Genomic DNA, 13,068 nt, shown 5'->3' on the forward strand with positions numbered 1-13,068 from the left:
TTCAATCTCTCGACTGTGTGAGTAGACCATTTCAAGTCATTAGGACACAGAGGAACTTGAAGCTCCCCTCCAATGCAGCCCCATCGATATGGATAGGGGTATGCTCGCCCCTCTGTTTCCTGTAGTCCATGATCAGCTCATTGGTCTCACTGATGTTGAGGGAGAGTTTGTTGTCCCGGCACCACACTGCCAGGTCACTGACCTCCTCCCTGTAGGCTGTATAATCATCGTCGGTGATCAGGCCTGCCACCGTTGTGTCCGTCAGCAAACTTGTGCGTGGCCACAGTCGTGGGTGAACAGGGAGTACAGGAGGGGACTAAGCACACACCCCAGTGGGGCCCACGTGTTGAGGGGCAGTGTGGCAGTCGGGCCGTCAGGAAGCCCAGGATCCAGTTGCAAATGGAGAAGTTCAGTCCAGCTGATCTGCACATGCTCTGAGAATGTGCCCAGGAATATTGTCCGGCTCTGAAGCAGCGAACCTTCACTCTGTGGACAACGTCGCCGATGCATTTCCTATTGAAGCCAGTGACGGAGGTGGTGAGCTCGTCAATGTTATTGGCGGAGTCTCGGAACATATTCCAGTCGGCGCTAGCAAAGCAGTCCTGTAGCATAATCTCTGATTCTGATTACATTTCTCAACGGGGCGAGTCACAGGTACTTCCTGTTTGAGCTTCTGCTTGTAAACAGGGAAGCAGGAATACGGACTCATGATCTGACATGCCGAATGGCGGATGAGGGAGGAGGGCATTGTATGCTTGCTTGTGGGTAGAGTAACAGTGGTCTAGGACTTTATCGCCCCTAATGGCGAAGGAGATGTGTTGGAAGTTTGGCATCACGTGTCTTAATGACGCAGAATTAAAATAGCCGGTGACAAGAAAGGCTGCAGCACATGCATCTTTAGTACATTATGATATACATTATACCTTCCTTCATCTGTGTAAAAACAGCATGTGTAATAGCATGAAATACATTTGAATGTGATGATACTTTCAGTGCCTGCAATGCGTAACTGTTATTTTATAGATTTTTTTGCCCACATAGTTCCAAGCTGCTGCAAGAGATCCCTAGCATCGAAACCCTGTCAGATGAAATGGAGACGCTGAAAAGACACCTCTCTCAGATCGGCTCGCCGACCGTGCTGTGTCACAACGACCTCCTGACTAAAAACATCATCTACGACAACAAAGAGGGTGGGTGAGGGTGTATGATGTGTCTTAGTGCCTGGAATTGAAGTTGCAACACTGACATTAAAAGTGATCCAAGCGAGTTCATTTTGTACAGTAGTTAAAAAAGCAACGGGGCATGAGGTATAACTGGATTCATTAGAATTGAACTGTTTAGGTATAGCATTTGTTCTGCCAATCTGGTGCTACAGACCATCAGTGTCGGTAAGAATACAAGTTTGCCATATTCTAGACTCAAAAACTCTGATGTCCCTTCGATTTCACTTATTTCCATAAAGTGGTCTGATTGTAGGACAAACCTTGACAAAATGTGGTTCACAAAATGGTCTTGATCTATCCCACAGCTTTCCTTTACGTTGCTATGCATACTAAACCTATACCCTATTCCCTTAATCCCCTTTTCATGTCCTAATGTCATTTCAATCTTGCGGCATTGTTATGATGCATGTGAGGCACACGATTATGATAAAGAAATTATTCATGTTTCTCTGAATCTTGTCAGGGACTTTGTAGTTGCAACAGTAAAGCACAAACTGAAAGCCTATGATACTGGAACATAATCTAAGTAAAATGGAAAATAATTTCATTGTATCTAATTGAGGAAATTTAGCATTGACTTTTGGGTGTTGACTAAGGTGCGACAGGTAGCCTTGAGGTTAGGCTCAAAAGGTTGGTGGTTCAAATCTCACACCCAACAAGTTGAAAAAACTGTCGCTATGCTCTTGAGCAAGGCACTTAACCCCAATTGCTCCAGGGTCGCTGGACAACGGCGACCCTGGCCATGACCCCACTCCATCCGAGTGTCTCAAGGGGAGTTTGGATTCGCAAGAAGCACATTTCCATTACAAACTTGGAATGATGAACACTTGTACAAGTGTGTAACACGACAAATATCAGCACCCCCAAAATTATTATTTGTTAAAGCTTTCAGAGCACACTATCAATTATAGCAACATGAATAGAGTACAGACTTGGGTTTCAAGTACTTGAAGTCTGCCTGGTGGGTGGAGTTGACAGTTTTGGGACTTTGATTTATTAAGCCAGGCAAGCTCCAACAGGCCCAGGTAAGGTATTTGAATGGATTTTTTACAAGTATTTGAAACCCAGATCTGGATTCAAATACGTCTATTACTGAAATGCCAAAGAACAGTTTACTAATGTGCATGTGTGTCATCGTAATAAGCTGCATTAACCCTACATTAATCTTTCCTCCTTTAGGCAAGGTGAGATTCATTGACTATGAGTATGCTGATTTTAACTACCAGGCCTTCGACATAGGCAACCATTTCAATGAGTTTGCAGGTGCGTTACTTCAGTTTATAATTCATAGGGAGTGGCCCCTGATCCGTGACTGGTTGTTTTATTTCTGTGTGTCTCGGAGGAACTGGAGACTTATTTTCATTACCTGGACCGGGTTAACTGCATAGTTTAATGCCAAAAATAGATTAGCAATGTCACTATGCAAAACCAAATAAACCCAACAAAAATAGCCAGTACAAAAATTTTATTTACTTAGGTGGTTTTGCAGTTTGCACGAGCTAACGTTAGATAGCTAGCTAGAAGGCCTCAGTAGACTATTTAATCTCGCTAGCCAAGAAGTTAACCCCATCAGTCTCAGGCATTGATCTAAAGCGCTTGCTAAAGGGCTTCTTAGCTAGCTAGCTAACGTTAGCTGGTTCTATTTTGAGCCTTAGCTTGAGAGCGGTATAGTGTAAACTGCAAAATCACATGAGTAAATCAAGATTTTGACAGGTGTCGTGGCTATTGTTGTTTGTCACTGAGCTTTCTCTCACAGACGGGGAATCAGAGAGAAAACTTGAAATGTTTTTATTTAAATGTATTTCAATATTTAATTTCGCATTCAACATTGAACTTGTACTAACCAAGCTCATTAAATGGACATTACACTTTCAAAGTTTGTTTTCAGACCTCTAAAGAAGTCTTTTTTCAGATCTCTAAGTCTAAAGTCAAGATGCGATCCCTGTCTATCTACAGTATATGCCTCCACCCCAAATGTATAGAAAAGATAAACTAACAAGTTACATTTATGAGTAAAATGTCCCTTTAAGGTGTGAAATCAAACCCTATGGTTTGACAAGTTCTCATGTATCTGTGTGTTTGATCCATCACCAAGGTACGAGTGACACTGACTACAGCCTGTATCCCAGACCTGAACTGCAGAGGGACTGGTTGACTGCTTACCTTGAGAGCTACAAGCACAGTGTGGGGCTGGAGGCCACAGTTACAGAACCAGAGGTTCAGAAGCTCTATGTTCAAGTCTGCAAGTTCTCACTGGTGAGAGTCAATGGCACAGCACCCATTATCCGGCATTGATATTTCACAATAGTCTAAGTAGACAATCACAGCAAAATACTTTATATCTACTTTCTAACTCGCATATATATGTTTTGTGTTCATTGGCTGACACATCCATTTAATGAGTATTTGTTGATGCAGAGACAAGTAGTAGTTTGTGCAGGGGAGCCTGAATTTCACTATAGTTCAAAATTCAAACTAACATCCAACTATGTCCGTTTACGGGTCCAGATTCCCAAAAACCAAAGTATGATCGACCTACCGCTCTGTGCGTTTTGACAGACTCTATCGGAGTTGATTTGAAACCACTGCAAGGAAAAATGACAGACAGCAGCCGAGATGTATTTTTTTTTACAACCACAATTTCCAGTCATTGGAGGCTCGAGTGGAGCTGGACTAGACTGATGCTGCTTTCATAAGTCGACAAAATATGCAAGATTGTCTTGGTAATCTTTGGGGTAGTGTCGATGTCTCTCAAAATAGCCCAGAAATGATGAGAAGGCATTTTCTTTTCCTCTAAACGTGGAGGGAGGAAGAAAAAATTATGGCCTGGAAATGAATAAGAGCAGAGATAACATCTTGTTGATTGAAATCAGATTTCTGTGACAAACCAAGAACTCTGGCTTGGTGAAGTGGGAGAAGTCACTCACTCACTGACAACTAATGGCTGTGTCAAGTTTCCAGTCCAAGTAATTTACAAGTCTGGCGTAGGGATGGTGGATATGCTTGTTGATCAAAACAATCAAGAGAAAAAACTTTGGCGTAGCTGGTTTTCATTTAAAGGCCCAGTGCAGTCAAAAATGTGATTTTTTTTAGAGGGTTGTCTATATATTCCCACACTATGAGGTTGGAATAATACTGTGAAATTGTGAAAGTTATGATAATACTCTTTTAGTGTAAGAGCTGTTTGAAAAGGCCGTCTGTTATTTCAGCCTGTTTGGGTGGGATTGAGTTTTGGCATTCCTGACGACATCACCAGACGTTATAAGTTAATAGACCAATAACATAGAGTTTCAAACCTGTCTGTTTTCAGCTAGTTTTCAGGTTACATATCCCTCCCTTTAGACTTATCCAATTAGACGCCTCTCTCAGACCACACCCAGACAGTCCTAGCAACATTTTTGCTTGAGATATTGATCTTTGCTAAGAAGCAATTCGTTTTTTTACCATTTTGATTTTAAGCAATAACAGTAAGGTACTTAATTCTTACCCAGAAATTAATTGATTTTGAGATAAAAATGGCTGCATTGGACCTTTAAATCGGATTTCGAGATGTGACTAGAAAAATCCCAATATCCCTCCTATAATAAGGTCTTTAGTTTTTTGACAGGCTGTTTGTAGTTTGCCAGTGTTTTTAGAGTGCAATGTCAGTTAATCGGAAACCGTATAGGTCCACTGAAAGGAAGCTTATTTTGTCCATGGCATTTCCATGTAAAGGACCCATGAGCACCAACATGTGAAGTTCATAGGAGCATATCAAATTGGGTGTCAAATAAAAGCTAAGAGTTTATATTTTTGGAAAATGAAGGCATAGATACATTTTTCAACCATGTTCCATCTTAAAAATTAGGCATAATGGTGGGACATCACAAAATATATTTTCCCAAAACACAAAAACTGTCCAGTTGTGCGGATGATTCTAAAATGTTTATTTTAGGGTGCAGAAAACTTTCACCTGATGATACAAGAACATTCCCATAACGCATTTCTTCCCAGAAGACATTCCTATAATGTAAGAATGTTGACGGAACACCTGGTATAAGGTTCCCAGAACATTTAATTAAGTTATGGAAATTGTCTAGACTGTTGCAATAATATTTTTGTGATATTCACATAGGATGCACAGAACATTGTTCCACAATTTCCAAATAAGTACAATGCACTCGGAAAGTATTCAGACCCCTTGACTTTTTCCACATTTTGTTATGTTACAGCCTTATTCTAAAATGGATTAAATTGTTTTTTCCCCCTCATCAATCTACACACAATAATCCATAATGACAAAGCAAAAACAGGTGTTAAGAAATGAATGCACATTTATTAAAAAGAAAAAACTTAAATATTACATTTACATAATTATTCAGACCCTTTACTCAGTACTTTGATGAAGCACCTTTGGCAGCGATTAAAGCCTTGAGTCTTCTTGGGTATGAGGCTACAAGCTTAGCACATTTGTATTTGGAGAGTTTATCCCATTCTTCTCTGCAGATCCTTTCAAGCTCTGTCAGGTTGGATGGGGAGCTTCGCTACACTGCTATTTTCAGGTCTCTCCAGAGATGTTTGATTGGGTTCAAGTCTGGCCTCTGTCTGGCCCACTCAAGGACATTCAGAGACTTGTACCAAAGCCACTCCTGCATTGTCTTGGCTGTGTGCTCAGGGTCGTTGTCCTGTTGGAAGGTGAACCTTCTCCCCAGTCTGAGGTCCTGGGCGCTCTGGAGCAGGTTTTCATCAAGGATCTCTCTGTACTTTGCTCCGTTCATCTTTCCCTCGATCCTGTCTCCAGTCCCTGTCGCTGAAAAACATCCCCACAGCATGATGCTGCCGCCACCATGCTTCACCGTAGGGTTGGTGCCAGGTTTCCTCCAGACGTGACGCTTGGCAGTCAGGCCAAATAGTTCAATCTTGGTTTCATCAGACCAGAGAATCTTGTTTCTCATAGTCAGAGTCCTTGAGGTGTCTTTTAGCAAGCTCCAAGCAGGCTGTCATGTGCCTTTTACTGAGGAGCGGCTTCTGTCTGGCCACTCTACCATAAAGGCCTGTTTGGTGGAGTGCTGCAGAGATGGTTGTCCTTCTGGAAGGTTCCCATCTCCACAGAGGCACTCTGGAGCTCTGTCAGAGTGACCACTGGGTTCTTGGTCACCTCCCTGACCAACAATCATGTGATATTTGAGTGACTCAAACATTACAACAAAATCTATGTGCTAAAAAACATTAGCTGACATTTCAAAATAGCTCTTCAAGGCAAGGTTTCTCTAACTCAGTCCTGGTTTCCCTAACTCAGTCAAGGTTTCCCTAACTCAGTCCCCCCCACCCAAATTACAACGTGCCATGTAAAGGCACAGGTACGAAGACCAAACAAACATGTAACAAAACACAGGGTTGAAACCCAAACAAAAGAGCAAGGAGTACCTCGAATAAATACACGGGACGAGACCTGTAATCATCTGCGCAATACAGGCGGCACGAGAGCCAAAACAACAAGGCACAGGTACTCACAGGCACAACGGAACAATAATTGACAGCCCAATGGTGAACCAAAGGGCACATTTATACAATTACAATCAGTGGGAATGGTGACCAGGTGTGCGTAATGACACAGTTCCGGAGGGATCCGTGACACTCTAGCACTACACATTGATTGATTCAACTAATCAAAGCTTGATGATTAGTTGGTTATTTTAATCAGCTGTGTAGTGCTAAAGCAAAAAACAAAACGTGCACCCGGTGGGGCCCTAGGACCGATTTTGGGAAACCTTACTCTAAGATATGAAATAACTGACATGACAAGAGGATTCTGCTAGTGCATTCTATTATTACAACTTTCAAGAGTAAGTTGTAAGCCTAACTGAGTCCCCCCCCCCCCCCAAAAAAAAGTGGGAATAAGTTTGGGAACCACTGGTTTAGAATACCGACACAACTGCGAATGCGAACGATTGAACAAAACAGCGGTACCAAGTAGGCCTAGTAAAACAAAATATCAGATTGATAAAGGCATGACACAATCTATATTTAGGCTAAACAGTGAACAAACACAGTCAACAAAAGGCGAATGGAGATCCAAACAACCACTACTAAAGTGAGATGCAGCCATGCACTACTGTCTCGCCAAACAAATAGTCGTGTAAGTCCACTTCAAACATGGGAAACCATGCAGCAACACATTGGGATATGGCTCAATATGCTTCCATACAGTTCCATTTACATCCACAAAAACCAATAGGCTACCAAGAAAACCATAACAGAATGTATCTATTTCTATGATGAAACATACTGATATGTAGCTATACCTAGGGATGTCATTTGGGTTCTTGCATGGAATTATATTGAATTCTGCAGTCACCAAGTATTCCAGCCACACTTCCTATGAACCAGTTGCTATTAAATGACCATTTTTGGACAGAAAACCTGCGGCTAGGGTGGGGTTCTAGGCTAACCTGGGCTGCTTCCTAGGTTCCAAGATCGTCAGGAACAGTCGGAGGCGGAGGGGGCTGTGGAGCCATTATTCTGGCGGCACTTCTGGATGGGTGGGTAGGCTCTGCACACGGACCTAGCTGGAGCTCAGCAACATCATTGCTGCTGGGCCTCTGTGGTTTGATGTCGCTCATCGCTCTCCTTCAGTGCTGTAAAGTAAAAATACTTTAAAGTACTACTTAAGTCGCTTTTGGGGATATCTGTACTTTACTATTTATATTTTTGTCAACTTTTACTTTTATTTCACTACATTCCGAAAGAAAATAATGTACTTTTTACTCCATACATTTTACCTGACACCCAAAAGTACTCGTTACATTTTGAATGCTTAGCAGGACATGAAAATGGACCAATTCACGTGCTTATCAAGACAACACATGGTCATCCCTTCTGGTTCTGATCTGGCGGACTCACTAAACACAAATGCATCTTTTGTAAATGGTGCCATCTGCTTTGCTTAAAAGAATGAATTTGAAATAATTTATACTTCTACTTTAATTTTGATATGTAAGTGTATTTTAGCAATTACATGTAATTTTGATACTTAGGTTTAGAACCAAATACTTTTAGACTTTTACTCAAGTAGTATTTTACTGGGTGACTTTTACTTTGACTTGAGTAACTTTCTATTAAGGTATCTATATTTTTAGTAATGTATGACAATTGGGTACTTTTTCCACTGCTGCTCTCCTTCTCCTTTTGGCTTTGTTTAGGTACTTTGGTGAAGCCAATTTTTGATATCAATCGTGGCAGTGGCAGATTAGTTGGCTTGAGGTAGCTAAATAGGCTAAGGCTAGTAACCCTAACGTTTTTACAGCTAGCTAAGAAACTAACTAAACTCTGTAGTGGTGGGGCATAAGGTAGAGTTGAGTTGAGCAGCCTCATCAGTAAACTTGACCCCGCCCTTATAAATCAAAATCAAATATTACAGGTGAACCACGTTATTCACTTAGACTACCACAGATGAGTAATGTTTTTCCCCGCTTTTTATGGAAACCCAAAGAAGTCATACCTAACCACCCCAGTGGCTCTCCATAGCCCCCCTACACACACCGCGGCACGCTCTATCCATTGTGCTGACACAGTGCAGTGGAGATACAGATTTTCACTCAATCATTTAAACACTTTTGCTATTTATATAGGGACTAATCCCAAAACTAAGGGGGCACAAGTTTCAACTGAGGGTCTAAGCCCCCTTTTATCCCCTCGTGGAGGCGGCCTGGTCATGGGTGAACAGGGAGTACAGGAGGGGGCTGAGCACGCACCCCTGTGGGGCCCCAGTTATGAGGATAAGTGTGGCAGAGGTGTTGGTGCCTAACTTCACCACCTAAGGTCGGCCTGTCAGGAAGTCCAGGACCTAGTTGCACAGGGTGTGGTTCAGACCCAGGGCCCCGAGCTTAGTGATGAGCTTGGAGGACGCTATGGTGTTGAAGCTGAGCTGTAGAATGAACAGTATTCTTACATAGGTATTCCTCTTTTCTAGATGGAAAAGGGCGAATCTCTTACCAAACTTTGCATCTGCACAGTTCTTCCAGTAACTGTGTTTTTGTGAATTTTTCGATGGAAATTGCTCAAAGTAGTCCTTGTGCATAGAGTTGTATGGTTTGTTACCGTTATCCATTTCTGTGGAATTGCCCTTCATCAATCACAAAAAGAGAAAGAACTGATATTGATGCCCCCTGAACTGCTGGGGTATGTTTTGATATTTCCTAGAGCCCTTTAATAGACAAATTGTCTTTGTGGCATCACTAAGGAGTGGCTCTCCGCCAATGTTCTTGGGATGGGAGCTTCTCCACTGCTCCTCTCCCCATCTTAAGCCCAGACAGAGCGAGCCAAGGCACACTGGGCTCTCTACAACTCGCTCTACGATAAAGAAATTGCAAAAGAGAATGTTTTTTTACGCAAACTGAACATTTTTAATATCGACTGCCATATCTAACAAATGTTCTACATTTTAGTCATTTAGCAGACACTCTTATCCAGAACAACTTACAGCGGTGAATGCATACATTTCATTATTTTTTTTTTCTTCTCCATACTGGTCCCCCTGTGGGAATCGAACCCACAACCCTGGCGTTGCAAACACCACGCTCTACCAACTGAGCCAGACAGGACTACAAATCTGTCCTGCAGTGTGCAGTCCTTTGGTCATATATGCATGTTTGGAAATAGATATATGGATATAGATATATAGATAAAGAATCAGCCACCAACCTGTACACAAAACTCATCCTCCTAAAACTTGAAAGTATTTAACAGGACAGTACTCATCTCCTTTACTCAAAACTCAGTCACAGCAGCAGCCAGATAAGGGGAAAAATACTTTTTCAAAAGAAAATCAAAACAGATAGTTATGGGAACAAATGTTTTCCCCAACAGCCATTAGGCTGTATAATAGATAGTCTGTTGGTCCCTCGAGTATACAGCATATTGCACTTTCACTTTCAATGTGTAGCTATAGCCCTTTGAATGAATTCCATTGTGTCGTTTCTGTGTTTTCATGTTTTATGTACCGTCTTTTTAAGCACATGACCAAAGGAATTCCCCCCCGGTGGTATAATAAAGTTGATCTGAATCTTCTTTGTCCCCATCAGGGAACCCCTTCCCAGGTACCGAAAGGCCAAAGACTGACTCTGTGATGACTCCTCTATTTCGTATTAGTAGCATGCTTCGTCTCTGGGCTTTTCTGAATGGCTCCCTGTCATTGGCCATCTCTGCTTAGAGTTAGGCTAATGGCATCTTAATGTTATTAATCACAGCAACAAAAAAACTGCACTCAATCTCCATCTAGAACTGAGGAGAGACGTTACATATGAAAATGTGGCAGGAAAAAAACGAGAGGGGAAACCACATACTGCTCCAGTATTTCATTCCACCCTTTATTTGATTATCAAATAAAAATGTGATTATATCATTCGGCCACAGCACAGAGGTCTGCCTGGAACTCGTTAGGAAATGATTAGTGGTCCCACCATAGAGAATTACAATAAGGGGGATGACAACAGAAATGTATGGAAGCGTGGGAACCTATAGACTTTTCCCCATATTTTTCAGAAGCAAAACACAGGGAAAGCAAAACCACAATTCACATGTGGTTTATGGGTATACAAAAGCCTGTCATGAAAATGTTTCCTAAAAGACATCCCAAAACAATACACCTCTTGCAAGTTAGAGTCCGGGCCTCTATTTCAGCTCTTGCCTCAAATTCCGTCCAGCCGCAGTGGGCAGTATTTTCTGTCGGCCGTTGCAGAATTTGTCGTCGACGTCTCATTGAAAACAATGGCATCTGTTTCTGTCTTGCCATCGTGATTCGCCCGGGACGCAGCATAAGAAAGCTCATTACATTTCTGTCCGGTGGGCACACAATCTTTCACCATAAGAGGTACATCCTCAAAGCCACAGCAATGTTGAACAAAGGCCGCTGGGGACATACATGACAGGACAATAACCAGAGAGGATTTTTTTTATTGTTTTCTGGCGTCTAAAGCACTTCAGATTCAACAGCAGGCTACAATGTCTCGATATGACAACTCAGTGGGTACTTCAATTTCAGAACTTTAAGATGGACAAGACTCTGAAATCTATTCAATAGTAATAGAACATTTTTAGTTACAGGGTAAAGCATTCGATTTATACAGAAGATGAGGTCAAGTGCAACCCTGGCCTGAACAAGCAGGCAACCTGTGTCCTAACTTTTGCTTCTCTCGCTTTCTCCTTATCCCTCTGTTTTTCTCCATCTATTCGCAGGCCTCCAACTTTTTATGGGGTCTCTGGGCAATCCTGCAGGCCAGATATTCCTCCATTGATTTTGACTTTGAAAGGTGAGTGACCTGTATCTCTAGAGTCTTGAATGTGACCAATATTCCCATTGGGCAAAACTGGTTCATCAACATTGTTTCCACGTCATTTCAACCCCCCCAAAATGTATATGACGACATTGAATCAATGTGGAAAACTGATTGGATTTGTAAAAAGTCATCAGCATCAGGGCATTTTGTATTTTTTTCACTCAACTTTTTACCTAAATCCAACGGCATGGTGAATTGCTTTGTTGATTTCATGTTTCACATTATTTGACAACTCAACCAAAGGTAAATCAAAACTAGACATTGAACTGATGTCTGTGCCCAGTGCGTTGCTTCTAAATGCTGATACAAAGTAAAACCTACAAGGGTTTACATAGCTTTACTATGAATAGCCGTTCCTCTCGTCAGATCCCTCCCGCCCAACACTCACACAACCTTCATGAGAAATAAGAAAAAGTATTGCACAATGCATTAACTTTAATCGAATCACCTGGTAACACATTAGCCCCAGTAAAAAATATTTGTATTTTCAGGGGGACCAAAATGTATTATAAACAGCATAGTCCTCTGAGCAGAAAGTATTCCTCTCCTCCAATGCCCCATTGTACCCCACAGAAGCAGCAGTCGCCACTGTGCTGACGTTAATCACTATTGACACATGGCACCCTCCCCTATGTGTGGCTTCGCTGTCCGCTCTGTGGATCAGTGACAGGGGCCCCACCACTTTATATCGGAACTATGGAGGAAATGCGATCCAGCAGGAGCAGATGGAACAGAGCCAGTATTGTTCCAGTCTCATTGGTCCTCCCTGTCTGTCTCTCACCCCTGGTTCGGCCATATGTGGCTGTTAGCCTGTCTGGCCCCACTAAGCTCCAGGCACAAGTTGCCCCAATGTGCGTAGAAAGAGTCAGATTACATCCCTATATCCTAAATCTAAGGTTAACCATAACAAGGTGGAAAACAACAGTGAGTTTGCACCAGTCACTTAAGGGGTAATGTCCCCCTCTAGAGCCTCCAAAAGAGAGCCTATGTCCTAGACTTGGAGAAGGAGGGTCCTCACGATGGAGGTTTGTTGGGGTGTTTCTCTCTATGCCCATTTACTTGTTGCGTTATCCCTTTGAGACGAGTCTCTGCTGACAACTCAACGAGTGACAGGCAACTGCTAGGCCTCACACTTAACCAAAGCCACATGTGCATGTGATATTGGGGAGCCGCAATGGGAATGTATGAACTCCACCCTCCCTGCCTCCCACCCTACCGTTGATATTGACTTTATTTATTTTTTGTTTCACTCGTATCTGCTAGGCAGCGGTTGAGTTTGTGGATGTATTGGCAAGGCAGCGGTTATTCCATGCTTCCAAAGCCAATTTGACGAAGACATTATTATGAGGAAATGAGTAAGAGGCCCACTGTTTGGAATGGTTTGAGTGAAGAAAATGGAGACATGCACAAAAGCACATTGTGGAATGGTTTACCTGCTTTTCAGTGTGTGAATTCCCCCCCCCCTTTTCTAAATAGTAAATAGGAAAATGTTTTTATTTTAGATTTTATTGTAAGATGATATGGTTTAT

At 42.2% G+C, this 13,068-nt stretch overlaps 1 protein-coding gene and 1 non-coding gene across 3 annotated transcripts in view; one reads left to right on the plus strand and one right to left on the minus strand.

Moving 5' to 3' along the window:
• The window catches only part of zgc:113516 (ETNK_euk domain-containing protein), a 36,398-nt gene that overhangs the window by 20,519 nt on the left and 2,811 nt on the right, over nt 1-13,068 (plus strand). Inside the window, exons 4-7 of one of the 2 annotated variants that reach the window (XM_029758243.1) lie at nt 1,024-1,190; nt 2,403-2,486; nt 3,319-3,479; nt 11,439-11,512. In XM_029758243.1, coding sequence (XP_029614103.1) covers nt 1,024-1,190; nt 2,403-2,486; nt 3,319-3,479; nt 11,439-11,512 — 486 coding nt within the window. The remainder of the gene's footprint in view (nt 1-1,023; nt 1,191-2,402; nt 2,487-3,318; nt 3,480-11,438; nt 11,513-13,068) is intronic. The other variant, XM_029758244.1, reaches the window with a different exon arrangement.
• trnaa-ugc (transfer RNA alanine (anticodon UGC)) lies at nt 9,733-9,805 on the minus strand. The gene has a single exon. It is a non-coding gene; the product is annotated as a tRNA-Ala (tRNA).

The sequence above is a fragment of the Salmo trutta genome, chromosome 7, assembly GCF_901001165.1.
Source record: "Salmo trutta chromosome 7, fSalTru1.1, whole genome shotgun sequence".
NCBI lineage: Eukaryota > Metazoa > Chordata > Actinopteri > Salmoniformes > Salmonidae > Salmo > Salmo trutta.